Source organism: Pseudorasbora parva, chromosome 1 (genome assembly GCF_024679245.1).
Source record: "Pseudorasbora parva isolate DD20220531a chromosome 1, ASM2467924v1, whole genome shotgun sequence".
Lineage (NCBI taxonomy): Eukaryota > Metazoa > Chordata > Actinopteri > Cypriniformes > Gobionidae > Pseudorasbora > Pseudorasbora parva.
Genome location: NC_090172.1, coordinates 67,865,670 through 67,886,071, shown reverse-complemented (window position 1 = coordinate 67,886,071; position 20,402 = coordinate 67,865,670). Strand labels below are relative to the sequence as shown.

Genomic DNA, 20,402 nt, shown 5'->3' with positions numbered 1-20,402 from the left:
TTGATGAGAGGGAGTGGGTGTTGGAGACATAGGTACCCTCCGTCTGCCAGGATGAAGTGCCCTGGAGGAGGATACGCTGACCTCCTGTACAGTGGGCTGTGGCGGAGCACTCGTGCATCATGCACTAACCCGGGCCAGCCTACGTATGTGTCAATGAAGCGGCCCTGATGTGGCATGCCCGCTTGGTGGCTTGATACGGACATGGCAGCCATCGATTGCTCCTGCAGCTTTCAAGAAAGCTCTGTGCCTTGCCAGCCCTGCAAACCCACGGCAAACTGCCTCCAGCTTCTCTGGGGTGTTGGGGAGATGAATTACTTGGTGGCGAATGGCCACCACCTCCTCAGCAACTCGGTGGACAGTGGAACGAGGCATTTCAAATGCTCTGGAGACCACCCTGTATGATGTACCACACGCCAGCCAGAAAAGAAACACTAGGGTCTTGATTGTGGAACCCCATCCATGTCGACGTTCATTTAGCAAATCCAGCAGCATGCTCTGCCGAAAATCAGGACGTGTATCGGAATCACTAACAAATCTGTCCAGCAGTGGGACATTCAGATTAATCCTGCAGTACAGGGGTCTGGTCTAATTTAGGGAAAGAAGGAAAAGAGAAATTGAGAAATCAGTGATGGTTTGGCAGTAATATGATTGCTGCACTACGTTTTATGTTGCATTTTACTTTTTACTAAAGTAGGTCTACATGTACAAATGTAAAGTATATTTAACAAATTTAGTTCCTTCACCACTCGTCATTTTTAAAATGAAACTAACAAAATATATTTTTATTGTTTCTTGTTTTTATGGTTCAATTGCCTACAAACAAAACTGTGTTGAAAACCCGTCTAAATACATTCACCATGGTCAAGAGAATAAACTAAAGCCTATCAGATAGCATCTTGGCAACATATAAGTCAACATTCAAACTGCTTTATGTGTATTTTGTTTCTTCGTGTGCCATAAGATTATACAAGTTAGTTGAAACCAAATTCTTAGCTACAAATAAAATGTATAATCTGTCAATAAGAATGCAGCAAACCAGTTCAACTTGATCTATGATCTTGGCAAAGTCTCAGATAAATGACCCGGCGGCGTCGGGGTTGAAACCCCACCATCTCCTCCAGTAACTCATACAAAATAAAAATAAAAACTAGCAATTCTGGCTCCATAGTTTTCAGGATGGCAGCTCTCCTCTCTCACAGTTTGCTCGGTGACAGCAATGGTAATAGGGAACAGCTTGTGGCTCAATTACCAATGAAGGCTACATTTGGCCTCTTGTGAAGGCCATGTAGGCTGTATCCTTCAAAGGATGCAGCCCCTGAATTGGGACACAGCTATAGGCTGATTCTTGATATCTGTGTTCGTCTAAACTTTTTTTGAATGACAATTCAGAAGATCGGTGGCAAGAAAGTATTGTTGGTTAATATTATTTATTAACATTTTTAGTCAGTAATGAGTTTAGTCAAACATTTGTCTTGATGACAATTTTTGATTTTAACAGATTGAGTGTTTTTTTAACACTGTATCAAAAACAACAAACTTGCATAAGAGTCAAACTGGCCAACTAAAGGAAACACTGATCCCCATAATGGTGATCAAACATTTTCAATAAATCATCAACATTTAAACCTCGGTTAATTCTCAATAAGAGCGTCTATAGCCGTCTTTCAGGGTTAGAGCCAAACTCTGCAGGACAGCAGCTCGCTGAACTTGCCAATCCCTGCTCTAAGTAGAGGAAAACAAATATATAATTGTACCCTAAGGGCCAATTGTGTACCTGTAATAGAGTTAGAATTGTAATGTTATTGTGAATCCTTCTGAATTTGGCAACATCTAATGATTTCATGTTGTATTAGTGCCCTCAGGTGGTTTGTGTAAGGACTGCAGACAAAACAAATTTGGTAAGACGAGAGCTGACGCAACACAGCAGTTGCAATGTGTACTGCAAGCTGTGGGTGGGTATACTTAAGCTCTGTCTCAATTTAATAAGATATATTCATTAATAATGCAAAATAAGTTTTGTTTTCAAGCATTTTATGTTTGTGATTTACTGAGGGTAATGTTTTGACCATTTCATTTGACCCTTAACATATATTTTATAAGTTATTTGGCCTTTCGTGAACTGTTGTCATCAAGGCCACAGTGTTGATTTTATTTTACATTTGATTTAGGTCAGTTAAGCCTGCAGTGTTCTTGACCACTAAGAGGGTGATTTATTTAATTCTACAGGTATGTCTTTTATATGGTTTTGTTCATTGTTACTAATGTTATATGTAAAGAGTTGTCGTGTGTTGTGATGCAAATTGGTGTTTATGCTGTTATGATGCCTACGCTGTGGGTCAGTTAAGCCTGCAGCGATTATAACTACTAAGAAGGTGATTTATTTCATTCTACAGAAGTAAAGAAAAAAAAGAAGATTGACACCAACCAACATTTGTGTCTGTGCATTTATTGATGGAGGGATTCGGGCAGAGATTAAACTTCCAATGCAAAAAATCGGATCTCGGTAGGGTCAACGCAGAGTAGAAGAGAGAGACCAGGGCTGCATTTCCCGATAACGTTCTTAGCGCGCTACGAAGACTCTAAAGGTATAACTTAACTGAAGGTATCCCGTTTCTCGGCGTGTTCCCCAAACTGTACCTTAGTAGGTTGCTTAAGGTAACCCTTCTTCAGTGTGACGTTAGCGGTGCTGTCCGTGACGGCGGTGATGAATCGGCTTATATCAATGGCTCAAGAATCGGTTATTTACTCTATGCAGGGGCTGTTTCACTGCGTTATGCGAAAAATTATGTTCTTTTTAAAAGAAGCACTTCAGAAATAGTTGAACTTTCAGTAACACTTTATAATAACTCACGCTATGAAGTATTAATAAAGCATTAGTAAATAGTTCATCATTTATAAAGCATTAATAGACATTAAATAGGCAGTTTATAAATACAACTATAAACGCTTTATTCTTGATTTATAATTATATCTATAATGTGTTTAATAATCGTATTTTCATACTTTATAAATTATCAATTTATCATTTCTAAATTAAGTATTACATTATTTACAGAGGAGTTATTTAGTTGTCGTCAGTGGTTCATATGATCATTTCGAAAGTGTAAGTAAAGGGTTAATAATCTATTTAAATGTACATTTATATATCTTACTATTTAAAAACACAACAACACACAATGATAAACTCACTTAAATAGGCACTTTTACATTTCACTTTGAAACCAAATCTTCCGCATTCATCTTGTCTTTTTTTTATTGTATGAAAAGTCCCATTAAAAAAACAGACCGCCATTACATTTTTCCTCTCGCGTACCCCTGGGGGTGCACGCACCACACTTTGGGAATCCCTGACCTAGTCAATAAAAACGCAAAACATATAATCAGCTGCTACTATGGCAGAGAAAAAAGAAAGAAAGAGGAGAGCCCCAGCAGCTGATTTCAGGACTGAGTTTGTCTCGACAAAGTTGGTCCAACAAGATCTAAAAGCTGCTGAATTTGCTGTCATTGTAGGCGAAATGTATTTTAATAGCAGCTTCTGACATGGTAGCCAGGGGACTAAAGTTTTCACGTATGAAGTGCACATACTAGGGGTTGCACCGACTAGTCGACCTTAATGCTCTGCCATGACGCTTTAAGCTTGACGTCGACTAGTCGCTGGCCTATAGAGGGCGCAACAGGATAAACAATTTCCTGATACGCAGGCTCTGCTTTGAACAGTTAAAAATGACAAATAAATGCATACTCCGAGAGCTCTCCACAAGACATGTTTGATTACCATCTGGATGCTCAAAATTGATCGGGAGAATGCAGGCTTATTGTACACGTAAGTTAATCATCACGCTAAACTGCGTACTTCATTGCAATGCACACACACACACACACATAGCCTGATCACGCGGAGATCGCGCGCGCCTCACACAAAACCATTCAGTAGCGCAGAAATGTATCAACACTGTTCTGTGATTTATCTTTAAAATAGCTTAAACTGAAACGTTCTAGCATATATTTCTTGATAACTAAAACTCACAGCTTCACTATTAGTAGAGAGACACTGGCAGTAGAATTAATTCACACACAATCACTCACTAATGCATTCATATCTTTATTGTGCTACTTTATCTGTATCTTATTCAGAATGAGCAGAAATCTGTGAGAAATATAACGATCATAAGACAAAAGAACTGATACAAATAGGGATGCACCGAATGTTCGGCAACCGAAATTATTCGGCCGAAAATAGCCAAAAAAAGCACTTTTCCTGAAGAAGTAGGCTAAGTAGGCTTATGTCTAGGACAGTTATTTATTTGTTGTGGGTTCATCCACATTTTTTTGCACTATTCAATGCACATTTATTGTTGTAGACATACAGAGTTACATTCTTTCAGCAGTCAGTTATAGGCCTAACATAGGCTATTCAAGAAGGGGGGCTTCAAAGATGGCCAAATAAAAATATATTTTTTATTTTACAAATTATTTATTTTAAGTTATGTTGTGCTTAGTTTGTATAATATCTGCTGGAATGTTAAAAAAATGTTCAGTGTTAAATAAATATTTTGAAATTGTATTTTAGTTATTTGATTTATTTCTCTGAAAAGCAACACAAAATAGTAAAAAGCAAATTTTTACTATTTAATTATTGTAATGGTAAAAAAAATGGCCAAATAAATGGAAAAAATGCGAAACACCGCGTTCGGTTTCGGCTTCGGCCAAGCATTTCATTATTATTCGGTTTCGGCCAAGCATTTCATTTCGGTGCATCCCTAGATACAAAAGCTGTGATGTAGGATTAATAACCTCATGGGCAGCGCTGTGTCATATGCCATAGCTGTCCTGAGCACAAGAAGACCCGAGTTCGAGTCTCAGCTCGAGGCCCATGGTTATTTGTTTATTAATGACGTCATCAGTGACTAGTCGACGACGACTCGACTTTCATCACATAAATGTCGACTTTTAAAACATGGAAGTCGTTTAACCCCTAGCACATAGGCAAGGCAAGTTTATTTATATAGCACATTTCATACACAATGGCAATTCAAAGTGCTTTACATAGAAAGGAATTAAAATAGGGATAAAAATGCATAAGAAAAAGAATACAATGTAAAGAGAATTAAAAATAATCGAATGATGATAACCAAAGAAAATAACAAAGGTAAACTAAATCAGTTATAAAAAGAATTTAAAAAATGATGCATAGATAAGGTGCAATCAGTCAGACATACAGTGCTCAGAGCTCATTCAGTAAATGCACAGCTGAACAGATGTGTTTTGAGTCTGGATTTGAATGTGGCTACTGTTGGAGCACATCTGATCTGTTCAGGAAGCCGGTTCCAACTGCGGCTGGCATAATAGCTAAAGGCAGACTCTCCTTGCTTTGAGTGAACTCTTGGTTTGTATTTAATCAGCATATCTGTATTGAGCTCCTAGCTCATTGAGAGATTTATAAACAAGCAGTAGTACTTTAAAATCGATCCTAAATGTAACTGGAAGCCAGTGTAAAGACCTGAGGACTGGTGTGATATGGTCATATTTTCTGGTTCTGCTCAGAATCCTGGCAGCAGCGTTCTGTATGAGCTGCAGCTGTCTAATGGTCTTTTTGGGAAGGCCGGTGAGAAGGCCATTACAATAGTCCACCCTACTGGTGATGAAAGCATGAACCAGTTTCTCTAAGTCTTACCTGTGTAACCGGTCTTCGCTCTGCGTTGTGTAGGGTGGTAAATGAATGAGACTTGGCATCAGGAATCACTCATGGCATATTGAATCAAATGAAATTTGATCAAGCTGGAGAGTTCTGTGGCCTTCTTTCACAAGTTTGCCTTTCTTCAGTCGCATTTACCGCGAACTGAACTACATTTAACATTTAACTTCTCTCATATAATGAAATCAATAGTGCTCACATATTTCATAAAGAAACATTTGACATGAATTTAACAATAACATGAGTGAAAACATACCTACATGAATAAAATGAAATTTTATCAAGCTGGAGAGTTCTGTGGCCTTCTTTCACAAGTTTGCCTGTTAGTGAAAGGCATTATTTTAGCCACAGAATTAGCCTGCTTGTGCTTAATGAATACTCTCCAAAATTTGCTTTACATCACTCACACAAACTTCATATACATCCGAATAATATTAAAGTGCATTTAAGAACTAAACTGCATATTTTATCTTAGTTAACAACGCTCATATAAAACGTTTTATACGGAGCTTCAGTACAACTCACCTCTCTTCAGTCGCATTTACCGCGAACTGAAGGAGAGCGGGCGGAACCGGAACAAGAGTCTTAAAGGGGCCACGCGCCTTATTTAACAAAACACCAAATCACTGAAAAATGGACATATAACAATCGAAACATGACATCCCATTCAAAGTAATCCAATATAAAAAGAATAAATGAAATGAAATATTAAAATAATACTTTTCAGAATTCAAAACAATAATATAAATGTAAAATAATTGACAGAGAGATTTTGAGTGAAATTAAATAAATATTACACCCGTTACACCTGGAAACAGAGCATCTAATTATTGCAATATTTTTCAGATGATAGTATGCTGATTTAGTTATTGCTTTGACATGACTACTGAAACTCAGGTCTGACTCCAAAATCACACCTAGATTCCTGACTTGATTTTTTGTTATCAGACCTTTAGCCTCAAGATATGCGTTCACCTTGAGAATTTATCTTTGTTTCCAAAGAATTTCATCTTTGTTTTCCACATACACTAAACGTCTTTGATTAGCACAATTCTATTCGCTGCCAAAGTTTGACCAAACTCCTCCACAATCATTCCCTTTAAATAGACTCCTGAGCTTGTCCTGTCTAATGGTTTGCCAGCTGATGTACCTTTGGATAATATCATTAAATAATATCATTATTTATGATAATGGATAATATCATTAAAAAGCTAACAACCATTAGTTTATGACAATTTTAATCCTTGCATAAAAAACAAAAAAACAATTCAACTAGCCTAATTGAACACTGGGTGTATATTACAATACATTACAGTATATTCAGAATTATATTCGTATAGACTGACATATAAAGAAGCGTTTTGGACAGTGGTGGCCACTAGTGGAATGAACTGTTAATGGTGATAAGGTCAACCCAGGCTCATTGGAAATACGTGACTCTGCCTACATTTTTGCAACACCCCAAATATGTACCTCCAGGAACGTTTACCTGTACTTTTTGGGTGAAACGTCCACCGGAGGCGCTAAGTGGTAATATTTTTAAATATAAAATATAAAACCATCATCTCCGCGTGTATGTCTACGCCGTGTGATTCCGCCAACCTGATCTGACAGAATGAATATTTATAGCCTAATTTTATATTTTTGAGCAACTAACTCCACTCCTACCCTAAACCTACCCACTCTCAACAATATAACACGTAACAGGCAAATAAATGTACAGTCAGTTATTTATTGCAAAAACTGACCAAAAAACTGTATAAAAGTATTAACTCATGATGCATTCCAAGTCTTCTGAAGTCATACGATATCTTCATGTGAAGAACAGAGTTGATATTAATGTTTTAGTTGTTGAAATGATGATCGCGCTCCTTTGCGAACAGAACACACACACGCACTCGTTCATTCATATAATTCAAATGATACACACAAGTTGAATGACGCGATTGGTCACGAGACACACAACAGCCAATGCTGTCAAAGCTGACCTGATGTTTCTTCTGGCAGCAATATTTGAAATTTATTATTAATCTTTGGTGGATGGACTCGACGTTACTGATCGCTTTTGGGGATTTTCTTCACACAAATCAATCGTTTGGCCTCGGAACACTTGGGATATTTGTACTTTCTGAATAAATTGTGCCTGCAGTCGTATCTGCCTGTTATATCCTGTTTTTTATAATACACAAATGGGTAGGTTTAGGGAAGCATTTGAGTTACACGTTCAAAATGTGTCTGAATATGTGTGTCCACAAGGTAAATGGATTTATAAACACACTAAAAAGCGATTATGTGTCTTGATAGTACGCCAAAATGCCATACGAATTGGCGTGTCATACATACGCCATTTCATTAAATCAGTCTGGGAACGGAGAAAAAATATTACCACTTAGCGCCTCCAGTGGGCGTTTCACCCAAAAAGTGCAGGTAAACGTACCTGGAGGAACATATTTTGGGTGTTGCAAAAATGTAGGCAGAGTCACGTATTTCCAATGAGCCTGGGTTGGATAAGGTATAGCTAAGAGTGGTCCAGACCAACCTTACGAAAGTATGACTTAAAGAAGGTATTGTTAACTAAGTTTCGGGAAACAGATATGAACGTTAAGGGATACCTAAGGTATAACTTAAGAATGACGCAGTGTTAAGAAGGTTTCGGGAAATGCAGCCCAGATCCGTCACATACCTTTAAAGGTTCAGTTATATAGTTTTGTCCTCACTGTTCCCTTTTTTTTTTTGAGAGAGAGAGTGTAGATCCAAAGCACAAGACAAAGGCAGAAATTCAAAGAACTGAGATACACACAGAAAACAAAGACACACCTCAACAGAAGACTAAAATCAATCAGAAACCAAAAAGAGAAACCAAAATCCTTTTTTTTTGAGAGAGAGAGAGTGTAGATCCAAAGCACAAGACAAAGGCAGAAATTCAAAGAAACCTTTATTTAAATCCACCAAATGAAGTACAGGAATTCACAGGAGAAAACGGCAACACAAACAACTAAACATGATTAAAGGTGCACTATGTAGTATTTTTGCAGTAAAATATCCAAAAACCACTAGGCCGGTGTTAAATTGCGTACCTACAATATCCCAAATGTTTCCAACTATTTGTAAATTGTGAGAAGATTGCTAATTTAACTAAGGACCGGGACATTTCAGCATAGCGTTTGAGGGAGTCGCCTGTCAATCGCGTCATATCTGCGCTACCCTCGGTTTCGGGTTTTATTTGGCAGGAGCGCTTTACTCTTAGCAGTGTGAACAAGTGAACGCTCGGAGTAACGTCATAACATCATTTTAAACACACTTAAATGTATCTAATATGATAAACAGAGCTGCTTTACCTCAAAATCATAACCGGAAGAGCGGATCAGTGCTGGCGCCCGGCGACTGTGTCCCGTCCCGTCATAATAAAAGTCCCGGTGTTCGCGAGGCGGGTATTTGTTTAACAATCGCTCCAGCGGCCGTGCTCAGGTCCACAACACTCGCCCCCGCTCTGCTTTACACTACAGTAACGTTAATAACCGCATCCATGAGGGTGATTTCTGCCCGAGTCCTATTTCCCACCGGCTGTGAGGTGAAGACCACATGTCCCAAGATGCTGCGCTCACACTTTGCGTCATCAAACTACACATTTGTTTTGCATAGGCGCCTAGTGGACGGAAAGCTGCATAGTGAACCTTTAATACCAGACAAGGAGTGAACTGAAACTGAGATACACACAGAAAACAAAGACACACCTCAACAGAAGACTAAAATCAATCAGAAACCAAAAAGAGGTGACAGAACTAATCAACAAACTAGAAGATTAACAAAGAAACTCAGACGTGAACAGATATTAATTTTTAGATATTAAGACTGGAAACAAGACAAAAATACTAAATAAGAAAAGCATTTTTTTTTGCAGTGTAATTACCATTGTCTATATGAAATGTGCTATAGTTGATAAATATGTTAAATATGGCACAGTCGTGCTGTGTTTAACTCTTTATATATTGTTGTTGGATTTGTCAACTAAATCCCTGTAGATTATGAAGAGCTGCTGCAAACAAAATCACATTTAACCAGTTCTAAGATTAGAGAAACGCATAAAGACATAAATACATCAGATATGCAAAGAGATTCTTAAAACAAACATATATTTTGTTAATATTTTAGACATCTAAAGAACATTCATTATTGGTGTTAGAAAACTTTGATAAGATCACATTATATCATGATGATTAATATACAGAAATAAAACACGATTAGTAGATTCACAAAACAGATGAAAGTAAATAAGAAAAATAATGAGGGATGGAAACAGTGAATGTGGGTAAACACACAAACATTCACATGTTTTCACTCATAATTTGTGCAGATGAAGTTGAGTTTGCGAGTTTCAGGAAGGCTGACCCAGCGCTGATCTCCTCCAGACTGAACTGCTCCTTTTCTCTTCTCGAGGCGGCAGTTTTCCGGTGTCGTTCCGTGCCCTGGAGCCCAGTTCTGATAGTACATGTTCTCTCCGCTCAGCCAGAGCCACATGTTCATGATGCAGTAGTTGTGTAAACCCAACCACACCTCCGCAGTAGACGCCGCTTTAACCACATTCATCACCTCACGCTGCATCTCGTCTGAATGAACCGATACCAGATCCACATGTTTCTGTCTGCAGTATCTCAGAGCTTCAGGCCACGTCAGGTTCTCTTTGATCAGAATCAGTTTATCTGGATCTGGTGGAGCTGATGTATAGATTGTGTACTTTAAGATATCTGGAGGTGATGGATGGATTGTGTGATTTGTGAGGATCTGCTCACCATCATGACACACAAAAGGATATTGGATGTTGCAAGGGACGTCATTCCATTGTCCCTCAGCATACAGTCCAATCACTGTACAGTTTTCACCAACTCCACCATTATTAGGTTCACCAGTATTCCAGTCTCTGAATGAGGAGTCACTCTGATCTGACCACTGCCATGAGTCTCTGAACAGACCGATCCAGATCTGTGATCCAGATAAGTGACGATCACTGATGAACTTCTGAATCTGTTGACTCTCATTCTGGTTCCTCACACTGACCAGATCAATGTGATTCTGTCTGCAGTAACTCTGAGCGTCTCTCCAGTTCTTCGGCTGATCGACTAAGACGAGTCCTGTGCTCACTTTAAGAACAGAAACAGATTCATGAGTCAGTTTGTTCATTATTCTTACACTGATTTATGGTTTGGATGTGAATAAGAGCAGTGGTGGAGCATCAGAAACATGTTTCATTCAGAGACTTTCTACAGCTGATGATATATTAAATATTCTCAATATCTTCAGGATTATTGTAATTATATAACATGAAGTAACATGTTGAAATACTCTGAAATACTGGATTCAGACACAAAGAGCTGAATGAGAGAAACAGAGGAGGATGTTACTCTGCAGATAAATGTGTTAGTTAACTAGTTCAGACACATTTACTTGGACTGTAGTCATTTATTAATAGTTGCAGTGTATCTCAATGCCTGATTTTTAATGGACTATTATACCTACATTAAGTTAATCTACAAAAAATGAAGAAATTACAGGTTTGTGTTGAGATCCTGAAGGTTGAATATATCGGTCACACCTTACAATGAGGTTGTATTAGTTCAAATGAACTAACCATGAACAATGCCTGTAGCTTTAGTGTTTTTGTAAGGTTATCTTACTGATATTATTTACATTAGTTTACTAAGGGTGAACATTTCTAACTTACCCTCTTACTCTTAAAGTAAATATGCTCATCAACATTATTTTACTGTCGTAATCTTACAAGGTAACACTTTACAATAAGGTTGTATTAGTTAACATTATTTAATGTGTTAGTTAACATGATCTAACCATGAACAATGCCTGCACTGTAAAAATAATAATAATAAAAAAAATGTTTTTTGTTGGTTTAACTTAAAAAAAAGTAAGTAACCTGGTTGCCTAAAAATTTTGAGCTTATTGAAATGAAAAAATTGAGTTGATACAATGAAGGAAATTTGTTTAATAAATAGAAACTCAAAATATTATTGATCCAAACCACATAAAACATTTGATAAATCATGAAAATAGCACTATTTGGCATGTTTCACTGTGTTATCAGAAATAAAACACACACAATTATCCAATATGCTTCCAAAAGATTTTAATAATATTTTAATAAAGGTTGTCGAATCTCAAAAAAAAAAAAAAAATTCATTGTATTAACTCAAAATTTTAAGGCAACCAGGAAACTTTTTTCCCAAATATTTTTTAAAAGTGTGTAGCTTTAGTGTTTTTCTAATGTTATCTTATCTTACAAGATTAGTATCTAAATGTGTATCTGCACATATTAGTTCATGTAGCAGTTCAACTTCCTATCTTACTCTAAAGGAAAAAAATGCTTATCAACATTATTTAATAAGCCATTGATTTTGGGCTGTCGATAAACATTATCTTACACTGGAACCCATCTGAGGCCGGTTTCATGAAGCTAGCTGAACAAACTCTGAGTTTCTGAGTAGCTTTAGAGTTGACGAATCCAGATAAATCCAACCTGGTTTAGATCAAGTTCAACCGTTTCTCAAAGCTCGGTATAAACTTTCTCTGTCAGCTCAGGTTTAATCCAGAGTTAGCGATTAACTCTGAAGCGCGAGAGCCTGAAAGTGTGACACGTGCGGCAAACAGCCAATCACAGCGCCCGTTTGATTCACTTCTCTTCTGAAGATTGAGAGATCGTTTTGAAATTGATCATGAAATGAAATGTGTTTACAGGGCAGGAATAAACACTGCTGCTGCGGCGAGAGTTTGAGAAGGCAGATTAAAGAATATCTGACTATATCAATGCATTACTATTTGGCTACTTGTCAATTAATATAATATTTATATGTGAAAGATTATATGTGCATATATATTCTGTGTATGTGTTTTCTGCAAACTGTCCTTCTGATAACATAAAAGGGGAACTGATGTTTGTTTCCTGTTTTGCTGTGTGCATGTAGAGCGCACACCCACCCAGCTGTTATCATCAACTGCAGAGCTATCTGTTCCTGGTTCATTTCTATCATATTATTGACATATATGGAGTTATCTTTCTGTTTCCTATGTAGGGTGCGTCCAACTATTAGGGCGTGGATTAATGGTATAAATATCACTGTTTTCCTGTTGTACTTCGAGAGCTGCATTCTGAATAAAACATATTGACTCTACTCGTGTGGTTCATTGACTTGCACTCTCCCAGGATCCTGAAGCTGTAACTGATTGCTGAGCAGAGACTGAGACACACAAAGACACAGGAACAATTTCCTACAGTGTTTGGTGACCCCGACGTGATACATCCAGACAGGTAAGAGATGAATTTGATTCACTACCTGTTCTGGTTGTATCTTGAAACTTAGGGGAAAAATTTATACTACTTTTGTATAAAGAAATACATAGATTGATTGAACTGTGTGTGTCAGTGCCTGGCCAGTTAATCTTTGAAAATGGGGCAAACATATCCAAAGCCAGAACCAAGTGAAACTCCTAAAGTATATATTTGGATAATTTAGCCGGCTGGACAGAGGGTACACAATGGCGTAGTTATCCTAGGGAAGGAACATTTGACCCTGGGTTTCTCGGTAGTGCATTCGACCTAATTTATGGTAAACAGGGTGATCCAAACTGGGATTATGATTATATGAAAAGGGGATATGACGTGTGGTATAAAATGGCTGATGTATGGAGAGACAAAACTCGGTCATACGTGCCAAGAGCCGTCTTAAAAACTGTTCCTAATCTAGAAAAACTCAAAAAGAAAAAATCCACGACTGCCGTGTCAGAACATTGTACTTTGCCACGGGAAAATCCTCCACCTTATGTTCCACCGTCTAATTGGCGTGCGTTTCGAAAACTTCGCCTGCACCCCTCCAGGTTTCAGAGAAGCCTCGCGAAAACAAACAAAAAAAAAAAAAAGAGAAATACCCAAAATTTATCCCTCACTTCCTTTAAGTGAAGGGACCAATTGGGACAATTCTGAGTGTGATGATAACGAATATAAGGACGATGCAGGACCTGATTGAGGGTCCGTCATCGATCCTCCTAAAGTGCAGAATGTGGTGGCCGTGTGGATGGAGAAAAGAGGGGGAATTGATATTCAGCCTCCGTCTCCAAGCGCGCTAAAAGACATAATCGATCTGCTACCAAGTTCGTCGAAACCTATACCGTTTGTAGATATGTTGATCAGGACTTCTCGTCACTGCCAGTTAGTGGGTGCGGATTATAGATTCATTTTACAGTGCAAATTGGGAGACTCGTACAATGAGGAAGCGTTGATAGATGCAGTGCCAGTGTTAGCACCAGAAACTGATAAGATAGAGACAGTAAAAGAAGAAGAGAAAGATGAGACTAGGAAGACAAAAAAGACGCTTATTACCTTCAAGTGGCGTGATCAGGCGCCCGAAATGATCACAGAATTGGAGAAAATGTTGAAAAAATAGTTGCTAAATCTAAAGGCAGCGAACCAACCGTGACTTATCACAGGTCACTAATTGTAAACAGGAAACAAACATCCCATCACCTACAGGAAAAGGATGAACCGCCATCGCAGTTCATGAAGCGATTTATCGATGTTTGGATGAATGTTGGGCTGGATTTAGATGTTAACAAGGAACACCCTATGTTCTTGTCTACTTTCATGGCTAATTGTACTCCCGCCCATCAGGATACACTAAAACATCACCTCAGTGATAGAAGTACGCTGAAAATTAAAGATGGTGCAGCCAAAATTCGAACGTTAGAGTCTGACAGGGTGTCAAGAAAAATGTTGTCAGTGTTGCAGTCCGACCCCAGAATCAGGGGCAGGGCCAGAATAAGGGTAGGAAGCCAGGTAAATGTAATTATTGTCAGAAGCCAGGACATTGGTATAGGGAGTGCAGGAAGCGCATATCGGACGAACAAACCGGCGCTGTCCTAAAAATGGGGAAGAGCACACTGTCTGTGCCCATGTATGGTGCTGGACCTGGTTTTCCGGGTCCTCAGCAATATGAGCAAGCAGGGCATAGCAACTATGGCCCCCAGCGCAGTACTGGGCCTGCTTACGTCCCCCCTCCTCAAGATACAGGAAGAGGGGGGTCCAACCCATATTAACATCACTAGGGCCGCCCACAGAGCACGCACCCCAGCGACCGCTCCTGCAACGAAGCTTTATTGTCTGTCAATTTTGACTCGCCACTCAATAGTGACGTGCCAACTGTCGATTTGAATGTGAATGGCTCCATATATAGCTTCATTTTGGACACAGGGGCTACAATGTCCTCGCTGGGGTCTACCTATGAGGGACCTGTCTCTGGACAAACCATTAGCTCTGTGGGAATTGATGGAGTCCCCTTTCAAAGTCACTTAACTACTCCTTTTCTAGTATTTTGCGCTGATGACCGTGACACTCGATTAAGGGTCCCCTTTCAACCTTTTAGGAAGGGATTTAATGTCAAAGCTGTGTTTAAGTTTATGTTTCTCTGGCTCTAAGATAACTGTCAATAGCTATGCAACAGAAAAATAGTTGTTTGATGGCAATTCATGGGTCTGTAGTTCCCCATAATTTTGCTTGCATGTCACAAACAGGGGATCAAATGTCAGACGAACTTGGGCTAGCTGATCATTTATGGGCAACACATAAGAATGACACAAGGGTTTGTTGATTCACCAGCAGTCTTCACACAGGTAATCAGGGACTGCTTGTCTGATTTTAAATTGCCCAAAAAATTCATGCATGTTGCAGTATGCAGATGACATCCTGGTTACTGGTGAAACCATTGCAGACTGTAGGGAGGCTACTGTCTGCCTTTTGCAGCGACTAGCTGACTGTGGTTTGAAGGTGTCAAAAAAGAAGATGTAGTTCTGCTTATCAGAAGTCAACTATTTAGGCCATGTGCTTTCAAAGGGCCAAAAGCTGCTTTTTACCAGAGCGAATAAAAATAATTGTTGACACAAAACGACCAGCCACTAAGCATGCGTTAATGGCATTCCTTGGTTTGATTAATTATTGCCGGCAGTGGATTCCTGATTGCACAATTGGATGTGCTAAGAATGGGATGGGCATTGTTATTGATAATAATGGCCGCGTTTGTGTGCCAGCCTCATGCGCTTAGTTCCTCATTTGGGAAATTCATGGTGTCACACACCGCGGCCAAAGAGGGGTATATGAGGATATGGGATATGTCTAAATTCTTATGCATACAAGATTTGGCAGCAAGCAAGCAAGAATACAAGATACGTTAGGGAGATGTGTGACATGTGCAATGAATAATACCACAAAACCAGTAGCAAAGCATCAGACTTTACCGCTACCGGATAGCCCGTTACAACAATGGCAAGTAGATTTTACGCATTTACCTAAAAAAGGTCCATATAAATACTTATTGGTATTTATTGATAAGTTTTCAAGATGGATTGAGGCTTTCCCGTGCGCTAAGGAAGATGCAAAGACAGTTGTAACACATCTAATGAGGGAAATTATACCCAGATATGGTATACCACTCGCCATTGACTCAGACAAAGGCCCTGCTTTGCTTTTGGGCAGGGCCAACAGAACCATTAAGGACAAATTAAGAAAAGCAATGCATACAGTAGGCCACAGTAACTGGCCAAAATTGTTGCCCGTTGTCCTAGCCGAGATGAGAATGGCACCCCATAAGGGTCTTAAAAGATGTGGCGTTGGATGTGACGTGCCCCTGCTCTAATATGCTATATAAGTTATTATGTGAGGCCCTCCATGAAAACTGGAGGAAGCTGCATTCGAGTTCTGCACCACTGCCGTTAGACCCAACACACCCGTTCAAAATTGGGGACGAGGTGATGGTCAAACAATTTTTAAAGATGGGGGATTCTTTTGAAGCTACAAAATATAGCTCCCCAACAAAAATCGTGGCGGTAACTTGAACTGCAGCACTAACGGAATCTTTTCCACAGTGGATCCACGCTATCAGTACTGAAGAAAATCCCTGGACAAACTGCTAACTATAATTGTGTGTTACAGGTGTCCCAGGACGTGTGCATTAATGGAAATGCAATGGCAATAATTGTAGAGAAGTAACTATGTCTGTCTAGGTTTACTGGAGCTGTCCGATACCTTAACAAGCCACTTAGGTAGGGTTTCCAAAAAGACCACTACTGCGTCAGGGGGTGGAGAGGCTGGAACAAGGGGCCACTTAGGTAGGGTTTCCAAGAAGACCACTACTGCGTCAGGGGACGGAGAGGCTGGGGCGGTGCGTGACCTGGACTGACTGGGACTGACCACGATTCTTTGCTTGGCTGACTGTCTGTTATTGCATAGCAGAGGAGCTGAACACGCAGCGCTGCTCATGACATAACACTCATCAGCACCAATATCCTTTTGATTTTATTTGCTTTGAAACCATTATTACTATCATTGTTATTATTGTTGTATTGATATTATGCATATTTTCAGAATGCAGCTGTATTATGTGAGTGTAATTGCTCTCTGTATGACCTGTACCTTGGCTGTAAGGCCGACTGATAATCTGTTTTGGCAATATGCCAACTCTATTGCTCGGGATGTCACCAAGGACTCGTGTTATGTATGTCAACAAATAATGTCATCTGTTGTCAGCATCTCCATGCCCGTATTAGACCAGTCTGTTTATGATCATTCCTGTACGTTTCTGTATGAGTGGCCTGGAGGAAGAGACTATGCATGGCTGCCCAGAGCCCGCTGCGTTGACCATCGTCAGAATGGCTCCAGGCCCCAATACCCTTTTTTACCTGAACATATTGAAATTAGAATATATATTAAATTATCGACTGGCAAAGTTTGTCAATGACACCACTGATGGTATGACAGGGGTGAGAAGAGAATTAGGTGCCCTGCGCCTGATGACCACGCAAAACCGCCTGGCATTGGACATGCTCCTGGCTGATAAGGGGGGCGTCTGTGCCATGGTGGGGGATCAGTGCTGCACCTTTGTTCCTGCCGAGGATGAAGCTGAAGGAGCCGTGGGCCATGCTGTGGAAGAGCTGAGAAATATGGCACATAAGCTGTATGGGGATGAAAGTAAAGAGAAGGATTGGGGTTGGGGGCTGATGAATTCTATGTCTGGTTGGGTAACACCCTTTGTGACAATGTTGATTACAATACTGCTGATTTTATTGGCCGTGTGTATCTTTGGGCCATGCTTAATGCAATGTTTGATGAATAGAGTATATGCTACGATCTCTAGCATGACACCGCCACATAACTATGAACAAATTTCAAAACGTTAAGCTTTCAGCTTAAAAGAGGGGATTGAAAGATTATATGTGCATATATATTCTGTGTATGTGTTTTCTGCAAACTGTCCTTCTGATAACATAAAAGGGGAACTGATGTTTGTTTCCTGTTTTGCTGTGTGCATGTAGAGCGCACACCCACCCAGCTGTTATCATCAACTGCAGAGCTATCTGTTCCTGGTTCATTTCTATCATATTATTGACATATATGGAGTTATCTTTCTGTTTCCTATGTAGGGTGCGTCCAACTATTAGGGCGTGGATTAATGGTATAAATATCACTGTTTTCCTGTTGTACTTCGAGAGCTGCATTCTGAATAAACCATATTGACTCTACTCGTGTGGTTCATTGACTTGCACTCTCCCAGGATCCTGAAGCTGTAACTGATTGCTGAGCAGAGACTGAGACACACAAAGACACAGGAACAATTTCCTACAATATGAACATATATGAATTCAAAGTGATTATAAATTATATAAATATAATAAATAATTAGCACCAAAAGATGCACAATTGTATTTCTAAAGTTTTTTCATTATAAACTGCTCTAATTTGGAACGAGAGATACAGGGGGCGTGGCTTTATTGCATCTTTACTTGTAGCTGATTGGTCCAGTTTGGGTTTGCGATCTCTAACGCCCGTTTCACACATACTCCGTCTGCAGTGCGTGCGGTGTGTATTTTTTCCCGTCCCCATGTTAACGGATGACAGCTTTCACACTGCACGCGGATGCTGTCCGTCAGTCCGTTCCAGGAGCGTTGCGTCTGCAGCAGTGCACGGATCGTTTTCGTACCGTCTATTTTTTGCTGCGCTGCGTTGCTGCATTAAAGCGACAGAAGATTGTTCGCATTAAAATAAACATGTACTGACGTGAAAATCTAGTAAAATCTAGCATATAATTTAAAATATACTCTTGTTTCAAAGACAACACATGGCTTTTTTTCTCAAGTTAAGCAACAAAACGACACCTTACCTGGCATTTAGGTTAAAAAAGTGCCATAATGGAGAGCACTCGTAGTACTTTCTTGGAGGTGAAAAGCAAAGTTCTTTTTGACCTGCAGGATTTCTTTTAAAAGGGTGTAAAAACGAAAGAAAAGACGAGAGTCGGCTGTTTTTGAATATACTATTGTACGTTTCTAATTTAAAATGTTTGTGATTTAAGGCTATAAACTATGTTTAAATGTTTTGCCACTTGTGTGAGCTAAATCTAAAGTATATAAATATGAATAAATGAATTTAATAAAATGTTGTTTAAATGTAGTAGGCTACGTAACCTGACTTCTATTAAAGAGTAAACAAAGAGAATTGGAATTCTGAATTGAATGTGTAAACCTTAGTCGAGGACAGCCCTAGTAGAGTCCATTGGTGGCAATTATTCCTACGATCAACTTAGGCTTACGATGCTTTTGGGAAACGCAGCCCTGATTATTTGTTATTGTTCAGTAAAACTTTGAGACAAACGGCTTCATTAGTTAACATGTTCATTCATTATTACCAAACTGACAATGAAAAATACTTATAAAGAATTAATTATTCTAAGTAATGTTCATTTCTTAGTTTCTGTTTAATAACATTACTAAAATCAAAAGAATTTAATGGACCTAAGATAAAACTAACAATGATCAGTTTTATTTCTTAACTAACATTAACAAAAGAAGAACGTTCTGTAACAAACGCAGCTGTTGCTCAATCTTAGTCAAAGCTTTAAATAAAGAGACCTTATTGTAATGTGTTAGCTGTTGTTCTTTATAGCCTAATTCTTTTACACTTTAATCTGTTTGAAATTTTTACTTTTATATATTTTTGATGCGATGCATTATTGTATTGAAACATTTTTATTACAAAGTTATTACAAAAAAAGTTCTTAAAGCTGTTATACTATGACAACACTTTTTTTTGCAACTTATTTCAATATCGTGATAATACCGTATACTGTGATAAAAGCTTCAGCAATTAATCACAACATGAATAATTGATACCGGCACATGTCTAGTAATTTCTGTATATTTATAATAGTTTTTAGTATTGCACTGAAATGTGGTACATGGTGCATCTATACATGAACGGTCGTTGTAATTTTAAATACTCACTGTTGTTGCAGATGAACGGAAGAGAAGCACTACAGAGATAATTATAAAACAATCCATTTGACATAAATCCACAATCGCTGCCGTCAGGTTGTCCAGATCTCCAGTTCAGATAGAGCACAGGATCACCTGAAGACCACCGCCATTTAGTAACACTCGTCCTCTGCAGCCCAATCCAGACATCCTGACCACTTCCACCAGTCACACTCTTCTTCAGCTCGATCATGTCGTTCATGTTGTCAGCGGTGGCCAGATCTGTGTATTTCTCTCTGCAGTATCTCTGAGCTTCAGTCCAGGTCTTCCTCTCGTATATAAAGTGATACTGACGCTGAACACATTCAGATACGGAGCAGAGAGCTGTGAAAGAGAGGGTTTGATTTAATGC

At 39.0% G+C, this 20,402-nt stretch overlaps 1 protein-coding gene across 1 annotated transcript; it reads right to left on the bottom strand.

Moving 5' to 3' along the window:
• Positions 1–8,683: 8,683 nt before the first annotated feature.
• Positions 8,684–20,315, bottom strand: LOC137081587 (C-type mannose receptor 2-like). Its single transcript, XM_067447661.1, has 2 exons — positions 20,021–20,315; positions 8,684–10,833 (listed from the first exon to the last, which is right to left on the bottom strand). Exons 1-2 carry the CDS (start codon positions 20,250–20,252, stop codon positions 10,031–10,033), a joined length of 1,035 nt encoding a protein of 344 aa, XP_067303762.1. The 5' UTR covers positions 20,253–20,315; the 3' UTR covers positions 8,684–10,030.
• Between the last annotated feature and the right edge of the window lie 87 nt (positions 20,316–20,402).